We start from the raw sequence: 25,451 nt of genomic DNA, 5'->3' as shown, positions 1-25,451 counted from the left end.
CTTTATGGCATGTAAAGTTCTCAGGATGCTTTTTACTGTAAATAAAGTAAGTAAATAATTTCTTAAAATAATAAACTCTAAAATACTAAATGTAATGTTTGTTGGTAAGAGAGTTTAAATTATTATTAAAGTCCTAAACTAAGAATCCTTTCTAAATACAATAGGGATTGTTTATATCAAGCTTTATTTTGAGACATGCCGATCTGGCTTTAAGACCTACATTTGTGGACTTCCCTGGTGGTCCAGAGGTTAAGACTGTGCTCCCAGTGCATGAGGCGCAGGTTCAGGCCCTGGTCAGGGAACTAGAACCCACGTGCCTCAACTGAGAGTTTACATGCCATAACTAAGACCTGGTACAGCCAGATAAATAAAACTAAATAAATAAAAATTTTAAAAAAAAATCTGCATTTTTATGTTTAAAATAAAAGATGTTTTCACAGCATGGTATTGGCATAGACATAGACATATAGATCATTGGATTATAGAATCAAAACAATGTTTCTACAAATATGTGGACAATTGACTTTTTTTTTTTAATAAAGCACAAAGGCACTGGTGGGAAAAGGATGACCTTTTCAGCAGTGATGGGACAATTGAATATCCATATGCAAGAAGAGTAAACTTTGATCCATACCTTTTATGATGTGTAAAAATGAACTCAAATGATCAAAGACCAATGAAAATCCAAAGCTACAAGACTGCTAGAAGAAAACATAGGGTAAAATTTTTTCTACCTTGGATCAAGCAAAAGATTTCATAGATGTGATACCAAAAGTGCAGTCTTTCGAGCAAGTGGTTTAATTGAAATGGTCTTCAAAGGATGCCACTAAGAGAATAAAAAGACCACAGACTGAGAGAAATTTTGCAAAGCATGTTATTTGATAAAGGATATTTCATGAACTCAACAACATAACTAAAAACTCAACAGCAAGAAAAGGTATTAAAAATAGGCAAAAGATTTGTACAGACACCTCATCACAGAAAGTATACAGGTGACAGATGAAAAGGTGCTCAGTGTCATTAGTCATCAAGGAAATGCAGATTAAAGCTGCAGTGAGATATCACTGCCAATCTTAGGATGACTAAAATGAAAGAGACTAATTATAGGGCCTTTCATGGATGCCGAGTCTGTGAGAGCGTACGTGAGTGCCAGGCGGGAGGGCACCAGGAAGACCCAGCTGAAGGTGTACGGATTTGAGCCTCGATATTTCTAAGCCAGGATTTAGAAATGCATTGTGATTCCTGTCCATTAGACTGTGAAGTTATGTAGGTAATCTTGGAAACTATGATGACGGCTGAATTGGAATGACCTTTAGACTATTTTGGACCACTCCAAAAAATGTGGGTTGCCAGAAGCCCTCCCAGCTTTGCTTTTGTTGAATTGGAAGATCCCTGAGATGCAGGGCTAGATGGGAGAAGACTATGTGGGCATCTAGATGAGAGGTTTGAGAGTTCCACCGTTGGTGTTCGCACTGGACAAGAGGTTTTCCACTTGGTGTGGAATCCTAGAAATTTCAAAAAAGTTAGTTTGCCTTTGCTTTGGGTCAGAAGTTCTGTATGTGATTTCCTGGTGGTGGGCTTCCCTATTGGCTCAGAGGGTTAAAGCATTTGCCTGCAATGCAGGAGACCTGGGCTTAATCCCTGAGTCAGGAAGATCCCCTGGGTGGCACCCCACTGCAGTATTCTTGCCTGGAAAATGCCATGGACGGAGGAGCCTGGTAAGTTACAGTCCATGGGGTTGCAAAGAGTTGGACGTGACTGAGCAACTTCACTTCATCAGTATCTCATGACTTCCTATTCTTGCATTCCAGTCCCCTATAATGCAAAGGACATCTTTTAGGGTGTTAGTTCTAGAAGATCTTGTAGGTCTTCATGGAACCGTTCAGTTTCAGCTTCTTAAGCATTACTGGTTGGGGCATAGACTTGGATTACTGTGATATTGAATGGTTTGCCTTGGAAATGAGCAGAGATGATTCTGTTGTTTTTGAAATTTCACCCAAGTACTGCATTTTGGACTCTTGTTGACTCTGATGGCTACTCCATTTCTTCTAAGGGATTCTTGCCCACAGTAGTAGATATAATGGTCATCTGAGTTAAATTCCCCTATTCCCATCCATTTAAGTTCCCTGATTCCTAAAATGTTGATATTCACTCTTTGCATCTCCTGTTTGAATCAGTTTGTCTTGATTCATGGACCTAACCTAACAGTCCAGGTTCCTGTGCAATGTTAATGTTGTTCTTTACAGCACTGGACTTTACTCCCATCACCAGTCACATCCACAGTTGGGTGTTCTTTTCACTTTGGCTCCGTCTCTTCATTCTTTCTGGTGGTATTTCTCCACTCTTTCCAAGTAGCATATTGAGCACCTACCGATCTGGGGAGTTCATCTTTCAGTGTCATGTCTTTTGCCTTTTCATACTGTTCATGGGGTTCTAAAGGCAAGAATACTGGAGTGGTTTGCCATGCCTCCTCCAGTGGACCATGTTTTGTCAGAATTTTTCACCATGACGCATCTGTCTCGGGTGGCCTTACACGGCATGGTTCATAGTTTCACTGAGTTAAGGTAAGTTGGTTTGTAGTTTCACTGAGTTATGTATATGAATACATAGCTCTTTGTAACATTCTTTATTTGGAAATTTGAGACTATTCAAGATAACTGTGGCCTCCAATTTAAGGGTACATTATAGAGCTGAACTTTGAGATACTGTGTAAGAATTTTTTTCCATACTGTCATTTGTAATATATTTTGTGAGAATTCTTGGGATTAAAGTTTTCGTTACAAATTGTTGTTTTAACCTGAAAGCCTGTTTTTTCCTTAAAGAACTAAAATATTGTGTAATAGTTTAATCCACTATTACCATAGTACTTGTCCCATAGAAGGCAGTTGATTACACAAATCTTATTTTGTAAAGAAACACAATTGAGGGTTTTGAATTGAAGGAAGACTTTGGTTGTCTTACCTTAGTGATGGTACACTTTTAGGAGTAGAAACCAGTTCAAAGTTCATGATACTCAGTGACCAACATTTTAAAATACAGTTACATGATACATTATAATTCAGTTTCCCTAAAAAAAGAAAAACTTTTATCATTAGTACGAAAACTTCCCACAAAGCTTTAAAAATTGCTTCCATTTTATGTAATTTGAGATATTACGTGGTAATTCTACATTGATCCATCATGATGTAAAACGCACTTTATGACTCAGAGGTAACTGCAGAATTGAATATGGAGGCACACATATCCTTCCACTTAGAAATGGAGAGGAGTTGTAATTTCAAGGTTTTGTACAATTAGATTAAATCATAATGCAACAACAACAAAAGATTAACTGTACTAAGAACTGACAAGGATACCGAGTATATGAATGTATTACTGTTGGCAATGTAAGATGGTACAGCTTGTATGGAAAGCAGCTTGTTGATTTTTAAAAGTTAAATGTACACCTGCAGTGTGTTACTGCCATACTGCTTTGCATCCCATACACAGGTATTTACTGAAGAGAAACAAAAGCATATACAAAGACTAGTACTTGAGTGGCCACAGCATCTCTGTTTATAGTAGTCCCAAACTGGAAATGAACCAAAGGTTTGTCAACAGAAGAATTAAAAAACAAATGTGATATAGCCACACAATGGAATGCCGCTCAGCAATAAAAAACAGTTAAGTACTGATACATATGACAACTTAGGTGAATCTCGAAATAATTATGTTGAGTAAAAGAAAGCAGACAGTATATGCTGTATGATTCCACTTACATAAAATTCAAGAAAATGCAAACTAATCCATCGTGATAAAACGGATCAGTGGCTGCCTAGGATAAGGGGATTTAGGGAAGGACAAGAGAGAGAGGAAATCATCAGTAAAGTGGAATCATCAGTAGAAAGGAATCATCAGTAAAAAGGAATCATCAGTAAAGTGTACTCCATTTTTAAAGTGCAGTGGTTTCCTAAGACCACAATGTTTACGAACCTTTGCCCTGTAGAGTCAGGTAACCCTTAGGCTTGTCAGACACGTGGTGGTGAAAGTGTCAGGCTTCATTCTGCAGGGTGGAGCTGGATTTGAGAGAACTGAATATGTATTTTAGGAAGATAACTCTGGCAGCATTGTGAGGGGTCCCAGGGAGGGGAAATTTAGAAAAGAACCAGTTAAGGGGACATTACATTTGGCCTTGACTGAGGTTCGAGGTAATTGGAAGCAGACTTGATAAAATTGATAGAATGTGTCACCAATTAGAAGGAAGGGAGAAACCTGCCTGGTATTTGGGGGACAGGCAGGGGTCATCATATAAGTTTGAGAATCCTGAAGGAAAACAGGTTTGGGGCAGGAGGTGGATAGATAGACTTCACTTTTTTAAGGACAAGGAGAATCTTTTATTTCTAAAACTACTGTAATTTATCAGTTTTTTTCTCTTAAAAATGTACTCTTCCTGTCTCTCATGTTAATTATATTTTGTAAAAGATTTTATTTTATTTATTTAAGGCTTTTCCTCCCTTTGTCTCTAGATATCATTGACCCTGCAATCCTGCGCCCAGGCCGCCTGGACAAAACACTCTTTGTGGGTTTACCACCCCCAGCAGATCGTCTCGCCATCTTAAAAACTATCACAAAAGTGAGTAAAGGAAATGGTATATTTTTGTGTATATTTCTGACATTTTAAATATAGATAGGTTTAAATATTGCCCAACCTATATCTCCCAAGGGAGAAGGTGAACTATTATTTATAATTTTTTAATTAATTTTTATTGGATTGTAGTTGCTTTACAGTGTTGTGTTTCTACTGTACAGAAAAGTGAATCAGCTATATGTATACATATATCCCCTCTTTTGGGGATTTCCTTCCCATTTAGGTCAACACAGCACTGGAGTTCCCTGTGCTATATAATAGGTTCTCCTTAGTTACCTATTTTATACATATATGTTACCTAGTGTATACATATATGTCAGTCCCAGTCTCCCATTTCCTCCCACCACCCCTCTTTCCTCCTTGGCACCCATACATGTGTTCTCTACTACTTTTGCTTTGCAAATAAGATCATCTTTACCATTTTTCTAGATTCCACATATATGCATTAATATACAATATTTGTTTTTCTCTGACTTACTTCACTCTGTATGGCAGTTTTTAGGTTCATCCATTTCTCTACAAATGACCCAATTTCATTCCTTTTTATGGCTGAGGAATATCCCATTGTATGTATGTCCACATCTTCTTTATCCGTTTCTCTGTTGATGGACATTTAGGTCATTTCCGTGTCCTGGCTTGTGTAAATAGTGCTGCAGTGAATACGGGGGTGCTTGTGTGTTCTTGAATTATGGTTTTCTCCAGATATATGCCCAGTAATAAGGTTGCTGGGTCATTTGGTAGCTTTGAGAAACCTCATACTGTTCTGCATAGTGGCTATTATCAGTGTACATTCCCACCAGTGGTACACGAGGGTCACATGTCTTCATACCCTCTCCAGCATTGATTGTAGACTTTAATGATGGCCATTCTGACTGGTGTGAGGTGATACCTCATAGTTTTGATTTGCATTTCTCTTGTAAAAGTGGCAAGAATACACAGAACTATATTTAAAAAGTCTTAATGACCCAGATAACCACAATGGTGTGGTCACTCACCTAGAGCCAGACATCCAGGAGTGTAAAGTCAGGTGGGCCTGAGGAAGCATTACTATGAACAAAGCTAGTGGAGGTAATGGAATTCCAGCTGAGCTATTTCAGATCATGAAAGACGTGCTGTTAAAATGCTACACTCAATATGTCTGCAGTTTTTGAAAACTCAGCAGTGGCCACAGGACTGGAAAAGGTCAGTTTTCATTCCAGTCCCAAAGAAGGGCGATGCCAAAGAATGTTCAAACTACACACAGTTGCACTTGTTTCACAAGCTAATAAGGTTATGCTCAAAATCCTTCAAACTAAGCTTCAGCAGTATGTGAACTGAGAAATTCCAGATGTACGAGCTGGTTTTAGAAAAGGCTAAGGAACCAGAGATCAAATTGCCAACATCCGTTGGATCATAAAGAAGGCAAGAGAATTCCAGAAGAATATCTACTCTGCTTCATTGACTATGCTAAAGCCTTTGACTGTGTGGATCACAACAAACTGTGGAAAATTCTTAAAGAGATGGGAATACCAGACCACCTTACCTGTCATCTTCTGAGAAACCTATGTGTGCGTCAAGAAGCAGCACTTAGAACTGGACATGGAACAACAGACTGGTTCAGAATTGGAAAAGGAGTACGACAAGGCTATATATTGTCACCTGGCTTATTTAACTTATATGCAGAATGCGAAATGCTGGACTGGATGAAGCATAAAGTGGAATCAAGATTACCAGATGAAATATCAGCAACCTTAGAAATGAAGATGATATCACTAATGGCAGAAAATGAAGAGGAACTAAAGAGTTTCTTGATGAAGGTAAAAGAAGAGAGTAAAAAAGCTGACTTGAAACTCAACATTCAAAAAACTAAGATCATGGCTTCTGGTCCCATTACTTCATGGCAAATAGAAGGGGAAGAAGTAGAACCTGTGACAGATTTCATTTTCTTGGGCTCTAAAATCACTGCAGATGGTGGCTGCAGCTATGAAATTAAAAGACACTTGGTCCTTGGAAGAAAAGCTATGACCAACCTAGACAGCATATTAAAAAGCAGAGACCTCACTTTGCTGACAAAGGTCTGTGTAGTCAAAGCTATGATTTTCCAGGAATCATGTATGATGTGAGAGTTTGACCACAAAGAAGACTGAGCACCGAAGAGTTGATGCTTTTGAACTGTGGTGCTGAAGAAGACTCTTGAGAGTCCCTTGGACTCCAAAGAGATAAAACTAGTCAATCCTAAAAGAAATCAACCCTGAATATTCATTGGAAGGACTGATGCTGAATCTGAAGCTCCAGTACTTTGGCCACTTGATACAGAGAACTGACTCACTAGAATAGACCATGATGCTGGGAAAGATTGAAGGCAAAAGGAAAAGATGGAAGCAGAGGATGAGATGGTTGGATAGCATCACTAGACTCAGTGGACGTGAATGAGCAAACTCCAGGGGATAATGAAAGACAAGAGAGCCTGCTGTGCTGTAGTCCATGGGGTCGCGAAGAGTTGGACACGACTTAGTGACTGAACAGCACCACAGTGAGGCCCCAGAAAGCTCCCTCCCTGCTTTCATCGTTTGATATTATAGCAAAAAGAAAGTCTGTGAACCAGAAAGTGGCCTTCACCAGACACCGAACCTACTGGCATGGCTTAGAGTCGGACAAAGAGTCGGACATGACTTAGTGACTGAAAAACAACAGACGTGATTATCCAGGAGTCTTGTTTTTCTGTCGATCCATCCTGGTCAGGAATGGGCTTGTTTGATGTTGATGTTCTATAAAAAAAAAAAGTGTTTATGTTCAACAGAAGAGCACCACTGCCTAGCTGTGAGCCCAGTCAACTCATAGCAATGCCATGGGCCACTTGCTGGATGTCAGGGCCTGCTTTTCTCTGTCTTGGTGGCTTTGTATTTCCAGATTTTTCTATCATGAACATATAGCTGTATATTAGGGGGAGGGGTATGGAGAATTTTTTCCCAAACAAAAACATAAATGTTGAGGTTAAAAGGGAAGGGCCTAGAATTAGCTAGAAAGGCTTTTTGGGCAGCTTCCCTGCACAAAGTTGTGACTGTTGAAAGAAAAGAAAAAGCAAAAGACTGATAAAAATCTGTACAGCTTCGAAAGGAACTTTTGTGGGCTTGTGGTTTAGACCGTTAAATTGTCAGTTCTCAACATCTGTCTATGCTAAAGGCTAAGGAGGGCTCTGGGCCACTTTTTCTTCGACTTTGTTTTTGTAGCAGTTTCAAGTGTGTCGTGTTCTCAGACCCATTCCACAGGAAGGGACCCGCTCGGGCCTGGGCAGCCAGGCACATTTTGTTGCCCTCTGAGGAGAGCTCCTTGCACTGCATTTCACATCCTTACCTCACTTTTCCCCTCCAGAGGCCTGAAATGTTTAAACATCTTTGTCGATGGCTAAAGCTGAAGCAGGGTAGAGGGAGGGGAAGCAGAATCTCTAACTTCAGGGCAGAGTCCACAAGGCAGACCTCCTGCCCACAGGTTGTCTTTATAAAGACTCAGCCAAAAGTGAGGAAAATTGGCATTTTTAATGTTTAGTAAGCCATTGTATTTCACAGTTTGCTAGCTTTTTACTTAATGTCCCCAGATGGTTTTTATACTCTTTCCTCTTTTTCCAATTAATACTTGGAATAGTATGGGGAGATTAGAATAAAATTCTTTAGTCTTGGTCTGAAAAGTGTAGGTCAGAGCAACTTTTCAGTATCTCTCGGAGCCTAAGTTTCTTAAGAGAACAGTGAGCAATGACATACTGTTTCTTTATACTTTGTATTTGGTGATTCTGGTAATCATGTGATAATGAGAGGCTTATCACTAAAAACCCCCTTGGACAAGTGGAATTTTTTTCTTTCGTAATTTCCATTTCTTTCCTATAAGTGTTATTAAAACTTACCCTCTTCTCAGAAAGCCAGAAAGGTTATTTGATGTCTGCCAGTGCTTTGAGATAATAATATGCAATCTTTAAAATGGTGATAAAAATCCTACTGAAAGACCCAAGATTCTCAGTGTTTATAAAATGTGCTCCCAAAGACTAAAACGTATAAAACATCTCACCTAGAAGTATAACTGTTAAGTTTTCATGAGCTAAGATAAAAATATCTGATAGAATGATAAGTGATATTTATTAAACACTGTTCTAGGTACTTTGCATATATGAATATGCTTAATCCTTGCAACTGCTTTTTGAACTCTAATATTTAAATATTCACATGAATATTATTTCCATTTTACTGATAAACTAACTCTCTCTCAACAACAAGATACAGAGATGTGTGTTTCTTTTTATTTTTTATTTTATTGAAGCATAGTTGAAGAGTCCATCTCCAAAACTCTTCATTTTGCAGCCTAAAAATCTATCCCCATTAAACTCCCCATTCCACCCTCCTCCCACCCCTTGGCAACCACCTACTTTCTGTCTCTATGAATTTGAATATTCTTTCAGCTTCTCTGGTGGCTCAGGTCACCTGCAATGCAGGAGACCAAAGTTCATTCCCTGGGTTGGGAAGATCCCCTGGAGAAGGAGATGGCAACCCACTCCAGTATGCTTGGAGAACCCCATGGACAGAGGAGCCTAGGGGTACAGTCCATGGGGTCGCAAAAGTCAGATTCTTAAGAGACTATTTTTCTCTAACAGTTGCTTTGACTCAGCTTTCTCTAGTCATGAAATTATTGAGACTTCCATTAGAGTTTTATTAAGAGGGGCTTCCCTGGTAGCTCAGATGGTAAAGGAATTTGCCTGCAATGCAGGAGACCTGGATTTGACCCTTGGGTTGGGAGGAGAAGGGAATGGCAACCCACTCAAGAGTACTTGGGAAATCCCATGGACAGAGGAGCCTGGTAGACTTTAGAGTCCATGAGGTTGCAGGGTCGGACACGACTGAGCATCTAGCACTTTGGCACTTTCAAGAGGTGATAAATCAGTAGTGAAGAAGACCAGTATAAAAAGTTCTAAATATTTTCATACACATGTAAGTATCATTTTAATAAATGAGTCTCTATAGTATTTACATATTTGGTTTTATAAGCTTACTAATATTCCACTTAAACTTGTTCTAATTGCTCCCACTTGACAGTAAATAGAATTGACCTTTCATTTTACTTCTTACTGAAGGTCAGAAACATTTCCACATTTCAGTTAGGAATAATTAGATTTTAATGATCCCAAGATTCCTTAGCCCACATTTCTACACACTGGAAAGTAATGTTGTTATTGAAACTTTTGTAAGTATCTTATGTTGACCACACCACTGCTGCTACTGCTGCTAAGTCGCTTCAGTCGTGTCTGACTCTGTGCAACCCCATAGATGGCAGCCCACCATGCTCCCCCGTCCCTGGGATTCTCCAGGCAAGAACACTGAAGTGGGTTGCCATTTCCTTCTCCAGTGCATGAAAGTGAAAAGTCAAAGTGAAGTCACTCAGTCGTATCCGACTCTTAGCGACCCCATGGACTGCAGCCTACCGGGCTCCTCCATCCATGGGATTTTTCCAGTGCCTTCTCCATGACCACACCACACACACCCCCAAAAAAGGACAATTTGTTATTTTTTTCCAATTGATAATATATTGGGAGTTAATTTTTCTAAAATATTGCTCTTAGATAAGCATTTGTTTATTGTGTTCCTTTATATATTGAGCTTTCTCAAAATATTTAAAAGAGTGCCCTGAATATAGGAAGTTGGCGATTGCTCCCAGTATGTAGTTGTGAGAAAAGTTTCTCCTCTAGGGTGTCATAAAGAAAGCACTCAGATGTGATAGATGTTTTTGATAATATCCCTGTCAAATAATAGCACAATAATAACACAATAAACACAATATAAGCTTTTCAGTACTGAAGCTGGTGGTTGTCCTGGTGTAAGCTGAGGACATAACTAAAAACCGGCTCATTAAAAACAACTTGATGAAAGGTCAAAGACATGCATTCGGAGATGTGTGGGCCTCTGTGAAAGTCCAGCTTGACCCAAGAATAGAATTTAGATGTTGAGAAATATAAAAGAAGTATCCTCAGGTATTCCTCCATGAATTGATTTCTTATGATTGAGTTTTTGATCAAAACAGACAATAGATAGTTTGAAGTAAAATTCTCTAGCAGCGCAGGGAACGTCCATATACTGGGTGACAGTCAGGGTAAGGTTGATAGTTTCTCAGGAACATTAAAGAGACTCATAAGGGCTCAGGCCTAATGAGGAAGCCTCTCATCCCACCCCGTGCCTCCTCCTACAGTGGACTGGGACTCAACAAGGCAGTATTCTCAGGCTTTCCCACTGCAGACGTAGCTTGGAAAGTCCAAACATTTTTCTCCATCATAATAAATCCTTATTACATGTTCATCATCACTATTTAAACAAGACTTCCCCTCTCTCTCTTAAATATAGCACCAAATTATCTCTATTTATCTGGTAATAAGATCTTGGGTTTTTTGGGGGGATTCCCTGGTGACCCAGTGGTAAGAACTTGGTAAGAACTTGGTGCTACCATGGACTTGGGGCCAGTCCCTCATCTGGGAACCTAGATCCTGCCTCCTTGAATCCCTGCCCACCTCTGCCCCCTGACAAAATTGAAAACATTGATATTAAAAGGAACCATAGGGGTCACTTAGTCTGTCTAGTTTTATATACAACCGGAGAGAGAAAGGAAAAAAGCACCAAAATTGTCTGCTGAGGTCACCCAGAGAGTTTACTTTCCCATGTTTATTTCACAGGTCAGAGTGGATTGAATGGGAAACATAACTTTCTTGAATCTGTGATAGATGAACATTTGCATTTTATCGTATAATAGCAGCTAGCGTATGTACAGTTTGTGAAATTCTTAAACATGCCCAGCTGCAGGGACACCTGCTGAGCATGTGCTAGAGGAAGGTGATGGCTCAAGTGCCGGGTCGTCTGACCCTCTGCTGAGAGCACCTGCTGAGCTAATATTTACACTTGAGGCTTAATGACATATGTTTATTTGCTGTTTTCCTATATATATATTTCTTCTTAAACTGTGTCCATGTAATATCTGCTACAAAGGAAAGACAGTATGCAGTGTAGATATAAGTTATGAATCAGAATAATAAAGCACATATAAGCCTACCATCTAACATCGTAAACTTTGTCACTAAAATCTGTTTTATTTGCCTCTGCAGTGTAAGTCACTAAAAATGTTATTAAATATGTACTGTATGCATGCAAAGTACCATGTTAAGTGTTGTTGAAATTTTGAGACTGTTCTGATACTTGTCCTTGCTAGCATCTCTTGGTATGAGCTGGAGGGGAGATGGCATCAGAGTGAGGGTTAAGTTTTAGATAAAGGGTTGGAAAAGAAGACATTGAGCACAGAGGGCTTTAGGCTTTTGTTGTAGAGCCGTTTGCTGATTGTTCTTTCCTGGCCACGGTCAGTGTTATTTCTCCCTTCCGAGCCAACCTCACGCTAAAACTAAGCCAACATATACACATCAAAACTAATTACTGCTTGTGTATTTGCCATATTGAATCAGGCAAAGGAAATGTGAGTCTTCACCTTGGAAAGATTGAGGGTGTGGGTTTCGTTCTCGGTGTTTTGTTTTTGGCTGTGGTGCTTGCACGTTTGTCATACTTCACCAGCATGAACTGTTTGCCTTTGGCTTTCCCAAGTTTGGGATCTGCTTCTTAACCTTGTTTCTCAAAACTGAAATTTGTAAAAATCTGTAACACTAGTCTGGGAGTCAGTTACATTCATTCAGTCAAGCAGCCGTTACTGTCTGTTTAGAACCTATTATGTGGGGAAATACTGGTCTTTAAAGTCTCGACTAAAGTGGATGTTTCTCTCTCACTTAGAATGGTACAAAACCCCCACTGGACGCAGATGTAAACTTGGAAGCAATTGCTGGTGACCTTCGCTGTGATTGTTACACGTAAGTATGTCGGTCTCAGATCACTTAACTCTCTGAGGTCCCATTTCCTCATGTGTAAAATGAAGGAGAGTGATAGCAAAAGGATTAAGTTAGGAGTCCTGTAAAGCACTAGGGTCTGGCTCTTCCTCCTTCTTAGAGACAGGACCACCCATTTTGAGGCCCTGAGGAGTTCTCAGGAATAGGCGAGTCCTCTCGTGTGTCAGCTGCTGGTGTTCAGCCATCCTGACCACCATCACTGCCCTTCACAGCTTGTCTCTCTGTCCTTCCAGAATATTGCAGGAGACATCTCATTACCAGCTGCCAAATTATCTAGGTGCTTCAGCATTTAAAAGAAAATAATCTACAAGCTTTTCAAGCCTCAGAATGCATTTTTCATAGCACACCTATTAATATCCACACAATCTATGAAAACAGGAGGTCAGATATTTCTACTTTCATAGTTTATGGTTGTTACGAGTTTTTGTTGTTTTCTTCATTATCATAAAACTTCATTATAGTAACTTTCCCAATTTTGGGTCACAGGGAAGAAAATGAAATTCACATTTAACAGGGCACATCTCTCCCTCCGTTTGGGGGTTTGTTTTTTTTTTTAATGAGGTGGTGAACCTCAAAGCATGTGGGATCTTACTTCCCCAAGCAGGGATTGAACCCATGCTCCCTGCCATCGAAACATGGAGTTTTAACCACTAGACCACCAGGGAGTTCTCCTCTGGCTTATCCCTGTTGATTGTCCACAATATACTTGGTGTTCATGATATTCCTATAGCTGAAAGCCAAATAAATGTGCTTTCTGAAGCTAAGTCAGTCAAGGAAGGTAGTGTTGTAATCTTCGAGGTCTTCTAGAGTCTGTTGTTCACAGTGTAAATTTATATCCGAAGAACATAACTACCGGTACTGATACAGGCATCCAGTTCTTTCCAGTTCTGGTTGAAGATTTTCACAAAACTGTCTCATGAGATGATTACACTTGAAACCATGCTACTCACTTTTAGGGAGTGTGGCCAGGATCCAAGGTCTAATTTCCAGTTTTTTCATACATAAACATCTTAGGGATGTGAGTCTTGATCTTTGTTCTGCTACCGCTCCCCTAGTGCTCCTGAGAGATTTGCTGCACTCCAGCTGGGACTCTTGTCTCACTTAAAAAAGCGGTGACTGTCTCAGTGGAGGGGAAATGGTCAGTCCCAGGCCATGGTGTTGAAGGGCGTGTGTAAAAGCCCTGCATTACCTTTAAGGAGAATATACCTTTTTCCCTCGTTGGGAATCAAATTCGTGCCAGTCTGTAGTTAACGAACTTACTGCTAAAGAAAATAGGACTTAAGTGAGTAGTTTATGTATTTGAGTGCTAAAATCTGAAAAGATTTTCAGTTGATAATAGAGGCAGTTTTGATGCAGAACTGACCCTGGGCCAATCTTTTGGATTATACCACATAGGAGGTCATTTATTAAATGGGTCAGGGTTAAACTTGAATGGTATATGTTTTGGGTTTTAATACCACTGTCATCACAGGGACTGTAGAAGACTGCAGCCTTCAGCTACTTGTTACATTAGGTAATGGTGTCTCTGCACCAGTGTTGATTTAACATATGGGGTTTCCCCCATGTCTCAGACAGTAAACAATCTCTGTGAATGCAAGAGACCTGGGTTTGAGCCCTGGATCGGAAAGATGCCCTGGAGAAGGGAATGGCAACCCACTCTGGTATTCTTGTCTGAAGAATTTTATGGACAGAGGAGCCTGGTGGGCTACAATCCATGGTGTCACATAGAGTTGGACATGACTGAGTGACTAACACTTTCACGCTTTTCACAAAGAAATGAATACCCTGGCATGTATGTACCCACTCCAGGTTCTTGCCTGGAGGATCCCAGGGACGGGGGAGCCTGGTGGGCTGCCGTCTATGGGGTCGCACAGAGTCAGACACGACTGAAGCGGCTTAGCAGCAGCAGCAGCAACAGCATATGTATGATTGTTAAATAATATTACAAACCTAACACCTAACCAGCAGAAACATTGAGTTCAGTTAATAATTTAAACTAAATTTAATAATCTTAGGTATGTGGATTATCAGCATTATATATTAAATTAGTTTGTCTAGAGATGAGGATTTTAATTTTAAAGATGAGGTTTTTATCTCCCAGTTGAAACTCTTTCTCAAAGAATCTCTAAGAATCCTGTTAAAGATGTAATGTATTGAAACACCAGTCAACCCCAACATCTTTCATTGAACGCAAGAACCATGCTGATTCAGCATGTTATTACACAGACCAATTAAATGAAGGCTTGTTAGTTCTTGTCATATTTTAAGTAATTTATGATGTGTCAATTCAGCTTGAGCTTGAATCAAATGCATCAAACTCTTTAGCCTTTGTATTTTCCTTTTTTGAACTAGGGGTCCTAAATGACTTTTTATATAAGCTTAGTTTAGACTTTAGGTAATATATTAATGGTATATACTTGTAATGGGCCAGTTTGTACTTTAGCATGAGCCTTGTGAATAAAATTTTACAGTAAAAAATGTGTAGGTTGCTTTCTTCTGACTGACTGAGACTTTTTATATTAACATTACTATCTATAGTGATTAGCGTGAGAATATTTGACTCACTGCATGTTTCCTTCATAATTTCCTTTCTTCTAAAACTTAGAAGTATTTTGAGTAAAAACTAAAAGCTCTTTCCTAGTGACCATGATTGGTTTATCCCACCTTTATTGGTCAGTTTCTTTCCTAAACGTTTAATATGTGACTTAAAAGAAAATTACAGGACTTCCCTGGTGATCCAGTCCAGACTTTGCCTTCCAATGCAGGGCACACAGATTCGATCCCTGATCGAGCAGCCAAGATCCCACATGCTTCTTGGCCAAAAAACCAAAACATAAAACAAGCAATATTATCAAAAATTCACTGCTTTCAAAAAATACATTTAAAGAAAAAAGGAAATTGCTTTCAGACTTTTTTCTGGGCTTTTGCACAGTGTCTAAGAATAAATGAGTTAAGAGCTCTTCTCTTATTTCAGGGGTGCAGATCTCTCTGCTTTGGTACGGGAGGCTTCTATCTGTGCCTTGAAGCAGGAAATGGCAAGACAGAAGAGTGGAAGTGAAAAAGGTACAGTTCTCGCCAGAATCTCTCAGTCCTAGTTAATTATCACTCTGGGTACCTAATGCCACTGTTAACCTGGAAAATGACCATTTCCTAGCATTTATCATCTGTGATATTAAAACTGACATTTTTCTGATGAGACCTTTAGCAGCTGTTCTGGAATATTATATAACCTCTGTAGCTGACAACTATAATAATAGCAGTTACTTGGTGCCTTATACAATGTATTCTGTCTTTGCTTATCATCATACATATACTGTTTGCATCATGAGTTTGGTCTGTTTATCAGTCCTGGAAAACCTCCTCATTCTTTTTGTTAGGGCAGTGCTGCTGCTGCTAAGTCACTTCAGTCGTGTCCGACTCTGTGTGACCCCAAAGACGGCAGCCCACCAGGCTCCCCCGTCCCTGGGATTCTCCAGGCAAGAACACTGGAGTGGGTTGCCATTTCCTCCTCCAATGCATGAAAGTGAAAAGTGAAAGTGAAGTCGCTCAGTCGTGTCTAACTCTCAGCGACCCCATGGACTGCAGCCTACCAGGCTCCTCCGTCCATGGGATTTTCCAGGCAAGAGTACTGGAGTGGGGTGCCATTGCCTTCTCCGTGTTAGGGCAATACCTATGGTTAAAATGTAACCTAACCTGAAGAACTTAGAAAACACATAAGAAATGAAAATTGAAATGACTTTCCATATACCTACACTTTATTTTGGGACATCTCAACAGCTTTACCCTGTTCTTCATATTTGACAGTGTGTTTGAGAATACCATTTGGGTGTGTAGTACTCTTGCCTGGAAAATCCCATGGACGGAGGAGCCTAGTGGGCTGCAGTCTATGGGGTCGCAAAGAGTCAGACACTACTGAAGCGACCTAGCAGCAGTGTGTAGATGAAAATGCTTTATTTGTGACCTGCAGTCTGTCAAGTAGAGAAATAGCCTCTGCTTTGCTTGGTTTCTGGGTGGATTGTTTGATCGGTTGCAGTATGTGGCCGTCTTTGAACATATACATTTAGTACTGTCGAATACTTTCTTCAGAAAGACCTACCTTTTCCTCAAAACCTGTACTTTGATCTCAAGTTCAAACCTGTATTGATCTCCTTTTATTCATTAGATTTCCCAGAAGATGTTTCTTTATTTGTGTTTATTTCATTTATTCTTTTCCCTTTTTTCTTTGGCTACCAGGAATCTTGGAGCTAACTTTTGTTTACAGTTACAGCCGCATATGCTTAGCTTAGATTTATCAACACACATATCTCCTTTTTTTTTTTTAATTATTTAGGCTTTACTTTTTAAAAATTGATTTATTTTTAATTGAAGGATAATTGCTTTATAATATTGTGTTGATTTCTAGCATACATCATCATGAATCAGCCATCAGTATACATATATCCCTTCTCTCTTGAACCTTCTTCTTACCTCCTAACTCATCCCACCCCTCCAGGTTGTCACAGAGCCTTGGTTTGAGTTCCCTTAGTCATACAGCAAATTCCCACTGGCTACCTATTTTACATATGGTAGTATATATGTTTCTATGTTACTCTTTCCATTTGTCCCATCCTCTCCTTCCCCCACCCCCTTTTTTTATGTTTAACAAACATTTATAAGGGGGGAAAATGCTCCAGACTAAGAAGTGAACCACTGTTATGTATACAAACATTTATTAAGGCAAAATGTACCCTATAGGACCAGGAAAATCTAACCTGCCATAGAAATCAGACAGATGAAATACAGTATAATAGAAACAAAGATGTTCTCTTTTCTATAAAACCAAGTTGAGGGATGCTGCTGCTGCTGCTGCTAAGTCACTTCAGTCGTGTACGACTCTGCGCGACCCCATAGACAGCAGCCCACCAGGCTCCACCGTCCTTGGGATTCTCCAGGCAAGAACACTGGAGTGGGTTGCCATTTCCTTCTCCAATGCATGAAAGTGAAAAGTGAAAGTGAAGTCTCTCAGTCATGTCCGACTCTTCGTGACCCCATGGACTGCAGCCTACCAGGCTCCTCTGTCCATGGGATTTTCCAGGCAAAGAGTACTGGAGTGGGTTGCCAGTAAACTTATATGCATATATAGAGGCTTCCAAACCAATCTGCTGTCTAAATGCCTTCCAAAGTACCATTTCAGAGACAAGAAGGAGGGATTTAGAGGGGACAGTCTTTGAATCACCATTTTGCCTTCAATTCTTTGCTCCACTGACATCTGAGAGTTTGGCATATTGGGGGTCTTCAAATTTAAAAGAAATGCCAAAGCTTGACTAATGCAATCTAAGAAAAATGGTATAAACTCCAAATGCCTGTGCAGTTTTCTATAATTTCCAGCATTATGCCTTGAAAATTTATCAGATTTAAAACTTAAGCCACTTCCCGTAGATGGTATACTTTTAGGAAAAAGCATTATCCAAAAATTAAGGTAACACTAAAATTGTATACCCCAAATTCAAGTCTAATGCCATTTTGTTGTTCTGGGTTACTTAGTGTGTAGGAGGATGTATGCAGATATTAACTTTGTTTTTGAAAAAACTTGAAAATTTTGCAGTGATTCTGTCTTACAGTTTCCTCAGTATATGTTCAGGAATCTCCCTCTTTGAGGTTGAATTCTACTGACCACCAACATGGTCCTCTTAAAAATAGGTCTCCGTCCATCATCCCCCTCCCCCATGGTCTAAAACATGTTCCATCTTCCATAGTTTGGGGCCTGATACAGCCAGAGCTGAAAATAAGTATACTTCACCTTTGCTGATTTCCATATTTCAGCTTAATACAAATAGGAGTCATGGCATTGACTGACCTCTTCTCTGTACAGCACTACTTTTGCAGTTATTCTGCTGTATTACTTTTGCAGTTATTCCACTACTATTCTTTTTTCCTCAGAAATATTAAGATTTATGTGCTTAAATATCTGAACGCTATGCATAAGAGCAAGACTTTCAGTAAGAAGTATTAAGTTGGAAAAAAAAATAAACCTGAAAAACAAGATGTTATCTTGTTTTTAAAGAAAGAGGGCTGAATTCCCTGGTTTCAGAATTAAAATTTGACTCTAGTTTAAAAGGTAAAAAGAAGGACCATTGATGTACTTCTTTGTGTCAAATTTCACTTAAACTTTAAAGTATCAGTGCAGAATAGAAAGAACTGGAAAGAAAGGATAGAAACATAAGCCGCCAGTTATTATTTAAGAGTAGATATGACTTCAACCAAAATCAAAAGTATATCAGGAATTGGCCTCTTTTAGGGAGTCTTTTAAAAAAAAAAAATCTATCATTTGGTATAGCCACTGCACATCAACTTTGAGATTTCTTTAAATAAGTTAGTATTCTTGTCTAGCTATGTGAAATTTTTCAGAGTAATTTTACTAGGAGGTAATTGGATATCATTTGGTACCTTCACATATGACACTGACATGGAATAAAAAGTTGACAGGTGGGAAAGGGGAGGAAGGAAGATCGACAAAGTATAAAGTGAATTATAATGTGTAAAAACTTTTTAAAAAGTAGGGCTGAAGAATTTGAAACCATAAGAACAAGCTATGTGTATACATACATATCTAAAAAAGTTTTATATCTTTAAAATTAGAATGTTATTTTACTTTAAATGTACGGCATGCAAAATGCTTTGTAAGAGTAGAATGTGTACAACAATATAAATTTAAGTTTCTAGACACTGACCTAGGTCCTTAATCACTCACTTATCCAGCAAAGAGATTATTCACCCAGCCATCACTCTTGCTTGGACAATGCTTACTTGTACCTGGACAATTTAAAGTGTATATGAATTGTTTTCATCAGTGAAGACACAGCTGTTCAGTTCAGTTCAGTCACTCAGTCGTGTCCAGCTCTTTGCGACCCCATGAATCGCAGCACGCCAGGCCTCCCTGTCCGTCACCAACTCCCGGAGTTCACTCAGACTCACGTCCATCGAGTCAGTGATGCCATCCAGCCATCTCATCCTCTGTTGTCCCCTTCTCCTCCTGCCCCCAATCCCTCCCAGCATCAGAGTCTTCTCCAGTGAGTCAACTCTTCTCGTGAGGTGGCCAAAGTATTGGAATTTCAGCTTTAGCATCGCACTTTCAATTGCTGAATTACATGTTTTTTCACTTTGATACCTTATGATCATTAGAAAGCTGCTTATATAATGTTATAATCACACAGTATGCTAACTGCCTATTTGTAACTACAAGAAACTTGTTAAAGACACACTGTTGACTATGATACTTTACAGAATCATGGCCACAAGTTTCTGCAAATGAGGTTTACTTCTCTCAAATCAAAAAATATCCCACAGTTCAGATTTTCATAAGTAGTGCTTCTTTTAAAATAAAAGCAAACATGTTGTCCTGTCTGTAAAATTATATTTCTAGTCCACTTTACAGAATATTAAAATGCTTATAAATGCATTGTATGCTGTGTGCTCAGTCACTCAGTTGTGCCTGATTCTTTGTAACCCCGTGGATCTGTCCATGGAATTTTCCAGTCAAGAATACAGGAGTGGGTTGCCATTTCCTCTTCCAAGGGCTCTTTCCAACCCAGAGATTGAACCTGCATCCCTTGCATCCCCTGCATTGGCAGGCGGATTCTTTTTATCTCCTAGTGAAAAACAAAACCAGTCATCACACTGGCCCATGGAGCCATCTAGGGCTATTTTATATTTCCTACCATTAGAAAAATTGAACTAAATAAGGAAAAAAAGCAAAGGAGAGAAAAGAAATTTTACAAAATGGCAACTAGCATGACCTAAAAAAAGAGTGTACTGAAATATCTTCCTTCAGTTCAGTAACCAGGCCCTTTCTGGAATGAACATTTATTGGTAACTAGGTTAGCAGAGTGTTCCTCTTAGTGCTCAGGACAAAAATACAAGGTATGTTGAAATAACTTCTATCTTTGTGTAAGGAAAGACAGACTTTGAAACAGAGTGACTTTTAAAAACCACAAACCTATATTTAGCCAGAATGTTCAAGATTGACAGGTTTGATGGAAGGAAATCTTTATTGGCAACAAAATTAAAAATCATAATCTTATGGATGCCAATTGTTTTTACCAATGTGAAGATTGTTTGAACTTGTAACATGTGTCTTAGAAGTAAAAAGGTTGCTTTAGTTCTGTGGACTGTTGAATTGCCCTTTAAATAAATATTGCCTCCATCTTAAAAAAAAAAAAAAAAAAAGCTTCTGAATAGCCTGGACTTCTTCACTGTGGGAAAATAGCCTTGGCAAACTTGTTTCAGAGACTCTCTCCAAGGAGATTGATTCATCCATCAAGTCTATAGTTATCTTAAGATCTTCACAAGACTGATTTCATCCCATCAAGTCTATAGTATCTCCAGATCTGCACCTCAGACTTCAGAAGTCTGTCTACTTCAGCTCCTAACATTTTCTCCATGCTTAAGCATAAAAGTCTAGTTCTGTCGGAGTCTTCATGTTTTGAATTTCTCATAGCATTTATTCAAAATCTGGTTTTTCCAAATATCTTGTTAACAGCTCATCCATTGAGATCTACTCCTTCCTTAAACCTTACTTTCCCTAATCCCATCCTTTACTGATGAGTTGTTCTCCAGGAGGTCAGTAAGCTGCTGCACTTGCCCTGGCTGGCTGCATTGCCCTGAGAGTGCTTCTGTGTTAGTGTAGATGAGGAATGCTGCTGCTGCTTAGTCGCTGTTGTATCCGACTCTTTGCGAGCCTGTGGACTGTAGCCCGCCAGGATCCTCTCTCCATGGGGATTCTCCAGGCAAGAATACTGGAGTGGGTTGCCTTGCCCTCCTCCAGGGGATCTTCCCAGCTCAGGTATCGAACCTAGGTCTCCCACATTTCAGGAGGATTCTTCACTGTCTGAGCCACCTGGGAAGCCCAGGGAATGCTGAGACCATGTCTGATAAGATGCCGTCACACAAGAACATAGGTTGTCATACAGTGGATAGCCTGCTGTAGAAGTAAGGCCATACAAGTGGCTGCTCTTGTCACTCCTGACACTGCTGCAGTATCCTCCAGTAGTTTTTGTTACATAGATTGTATACTGTCCAATATTGAGGCCTGCGCCGCTGCAGACAGCCTCAGCAAACCCAGAAAATCAACACTCGTATCTTAATCATGAAGTCCCTGAGCTTTTGGTTGTTTAATTTGAAGATTCAGTTATCTGAACTTCTTTTATGTAAGCTGTTTTAAGTTTGTTTTGAAAGTGGGTGGGATATAATTCACAAAATCAGAATGTCATGTAAAAAATCCTTATGTGGTACTATGCTGCCTGAGAACTGATTATGATAACTATATTTGGATTTGTTTGTCACTAAAAATTAGCAGGCCTCTGTATATGTATTGATTGCTCCTAATAACTCTAATGGGATGTCTTCTTATAAATATATGTAACAGATTCTGACATCCCTGCTTTGCTGCAGTTTTCATTTCCAGCTGCCTGTCCTTGAGGGACTTTGCATTGATATCTTACTGAACCTGAAATCAGTAATGCCATTCAACTTCCATTTGACATGTTCAGCTACACATTGTATTTTACTTTTAGGTAAATACACTTTCTTAATTTATATATTAGTACTATTTTAAGTATGAATTGTCATCTCGTAAGTTGTCATATGATTGTAAGCGAAGCCTTTCTTAAGTAACATTTAGGTACTGGATTTCTCTTACGTGTGTTGGCATAACCTTACAAGGAATCAAAGCGCCCTTCCAGTCCGGTGTTGCCATATGACCTGTATGTATTATGTGTTATGATGTAACTCCATTCATCTCATTATGTGTATGTACCCTTAAGTAATATGGAATTCCGTTTTCCATTCTTAGTTAAATTAATTTGAATTATCTTGAAAGAGAAGAATTCTGATGCTTTGTCCTGAACATTGCCATTAAGTTAAACAATACAAAGATAACGGGGTTATCTGTTAATGAGTGATAGTTCTCTTACTACATTAAACTATGATGAGCCAGAGAGTGGGAAAAATGGGGAGGTATTGATCAGAGGGTACAAATTTCCTGCTATATGATGAATAAATTCTGAGGATCCCGTGTACTAATTATCAGTAGTGTGTTATATACAGTTAACCTGGGTTTGAACTGTGCAGATCCACTTATACATGTGGATTTTCTTCAGTAAATATGTAGTACAGGACTACACGATCCATGCTTGGTTGAATCTACAGAAAAAGAACTACAGATTCAGAGAGTCAGCTATAAAGTTATACATAGATTTTTGACTGAGGGCCACCACTCCTAACCTTCACATTGTTCAAGGGTCAGCTGAACTTGAAAGCTGTTCAGAGGGTAGATCATAATAAGTATCACCACAAAAATAAATAAAAAGGTGATCATGAGGGGCCGGAGGTGTTAACTAACCTTACTGTGGTAACCATTTTGCAGTAGATCATCGTGTCACACTGTACTTCTTAAAGTTAACTTATATTTATTATGTACCAACAGTATCTTAGTAGAGCTGAGGGGAACACAAAGTAACAGAATATATGAACCATTTATCTTTTTTAAGGATAAGAATCTCCTTTCTAATTAAATATGGACAAAATACTTTTTAATATAATTTGTCCCATAATAAACTGTTTTGATTCCTGGGGGGAAAAAAAGACTGTGCTTTTAAAATATATGACATAACTTATGGAAAATTAAATATGGTTCAGTTCAGTTCAGTTCAGTTGCTCAGTCGTGTCTGACTCTTTGCGACCCCATGAATCGCAGCACGCCAGGCTTCCCTGTCCATCACCAACTCCCGGAGTTCACTCAGACTCACGTCCATCGAGTCAGTGATGCCATCCAGCCATCTCATCCTCTGTCGTCCCCTTCTCCTGCTGCCCTCAATCCCTCCCAGCATAGGGAGTTTCCAATGAGTCAACTCTTCACATGAGGTGGCCAAAGTACTGGAGTTTCAGCTTTAGCATCATTCCTTCCAAAGAAATCCCAGGGCTGATCTGCTTCAGAATGGACTGGTTGGATCTCCTTGCAGTCCAAGGGACTCTCAAGAGTCTTCTCCAACACCACAGTTCAAAAGCATCAATTCTTCGGCGCTCAGCCTTCTTCACAGTCCACCTCTCACATCCCTACATGACCACAGGAAAAACCATAGCCTTGACTAGACAAATCTTTGTTGGCAAAGTAATGTCTCTGCTTTTGAATATGCTATCTAGGTTGGTCATAACTTTCCTTCCAAGGAGTAAGCGTCTTTTAATTTCATGGCTGCAGTCATCATCTGCAGTGATTTTGGAGCCCCAAAAAATAGTCTGACACTGTTTCCACTGTTTCCCCATCTATTTCCCATGAAGTGATGGGACCGGATGCCATGATCTTCGTTTTCTGAATGTTAAGCTTTAAGCCAACTTTTTCACTCTCCGCTTTCACTTTCATCAAGAGGCTTTTGAGTTCCTCTTCACTTTCTGCCATAAGGGTGGTGTCATCTGCATATCTGAGGTTATTGATATTTCTCTTGGCAATCTTGATTCCAGCTTGTGTTTCTTCCAGTCCAGCATTTCTCATGATGTACTCCACATAAAAGTTAAATAAGCAGGGTGACAATATACAGCCTTGACGTACTCCTTTTCCTATTTGGAACTAGTCTGTTGTTCCATGTCCAGTTCTAACTGTTGCTTCCTGACCTGCATACACATTTCTCAAGAGGCAGGTCAGGTGGTCTGGTATATGTAAATTAAATGAAAATGAAAAACTGTCTATAACTTTGATGAGCAGAATATATCTGGCTTGAATATTGCTCTGAAAAAGAATAGAGCCAGTGTCGTTAATTGCCTCAGTGTTTGCCTTGAATGCTTGTAAGTCTCTCAAGAAAAATTTAGTTATAAATCACAGTTAGCTTACCATACCCAAAAATTATGTATGTTCATGCATTTGCTCCACAGGTGAACTGAAGATTAGTCAGAAGCACTTTGAAGAAGCTTTCAAGAAAGTAAAATCATCTATATCAAAAGAGGTAAGCAATGCTCTTAAAGGTAGAAGAGCAATTAGAATTGAGAGTAGTAAGTATGAATTTATGAGAAAAAGCAAAATGGTTGCCTCTGAGAGAGTGTTCTTGAGAGACTGTAATTTTTAATGTTTCTGGAGACTAAACACAGAGAAAATGACCTCGTGTATGTTTTCATAATCTCAGAATTTTTAATCATTCAAGTGTTACTTGAGCTGTATCACCCTTTACACTTACCCATAGTTTCAGGAAAGTAAAAATACCTTCACTGTAAGGTCAGAGAAGAGTTAAAAATCACTCAGACTTATCCTTACAAAAAATGCTGAATTTTACTGTATTTCTTACTGTGTTGAGGTATTCTGTCTGTAATAAGTTAAAATGTTTGCTGTTAAGTGAAGTGAGGTTACTGTGACACAAAAGAGTTGAACCCAACCCAAAGTAATGTCTGAATTGAACACTGGATATCTTAGGGCTTCCTCATAGCTCAGTTGGTAAATCATCTACCTGCAATGCAGGAGACCCAAGTTCTATTCCTGAGTCAGAAAGATCCCCTGGAGAAGGAGATGGCAACCCATTCCAGTATTTTTGCCTGGAGAATCCCATGGACAGAGGAGCGTGGCAGGCTATAGTCCATTGGATTATAATAGTTAGACACGACTTAGCGACTAAACCACCTATATTGGATGGATATCTTTGTTTCTGGACTTCCAGAAGTCTAATTTGCCTTAGCCAAGTGATTCTGTTTATTGACTATACTTAAAATTCCTCTAAGTCATTATCCATGTATTACCCCTGGCTCAGTATTTCTTAAGATTATTGATGGAAAACACTCAAGTCCAAGTTCAAACAGTTACATGAGATGGGTTGCTGTGTTCCAGTACCTCCAGTCCTGGTGTAAATACTCTTATTTGACCATCTTACCACTTTTAACTAAAGTAATCAGTTAAGGAGTTTGGGCTGGTGATGGTGT

The 25,451-nt window shown here is 39.3% G+C and overlaps 1 protein-coding gene across 9 annotated transcripts in view; it reads left to right on the top strand.

Moving 5' to 3' along the window:
- The window catches only part of NVL (nuclear VCP like), a 180,067-nt gene that overhangs the window by 55,829 nt on the left and 98,787 nt on the right, over positions 1-25,451 (top strand). For 8 of the 9 annotated variants that reach the window (XM_059875668.1, XM_059875672.1, XM_059875671.1 and 5 more), the window contains 4 exons: positions 4,506-4,612; positions 12,406-12,482; positions 15,493-15,581; positions 24,420-24,490. In XM_059875668.1, the coding sequence (XP_059731651.1) occupies positions 4,506-4,612; positions 12,406-12,482; positions 15,493-15,581; positions 24,420-24,490 (344 nt within the window). Of the gene's footprint in view, positions 1-3,489; positions 3,601-4,505; positions 4,613-12,405; positions 12,483-15,492; positions 15,582-24,419; positions 24,491-25,451 lie in introns of those variants that run through there. The other variant, XM_059875673.1, reaches the window with a different exon arrangement.

The sequence above is a fragment of the Bos taurus genome, chromosome 16, assembly GCF_002263795.3.
Source record: "Bos taurus isolate L1 Dominette 01449 registration number 42190680 breed Hereford chromosome 16, ARS-UCD2.0, whole genome shotgun sequence".
NCBI lineage: Eukaryota > Metazoa > Chordata > Mammalia > Artiodactyla > Bovidae > Bos > Bos taurus.
This window is presented reverse-complemented; position numbering and strand designations above follow the sequence as displayed.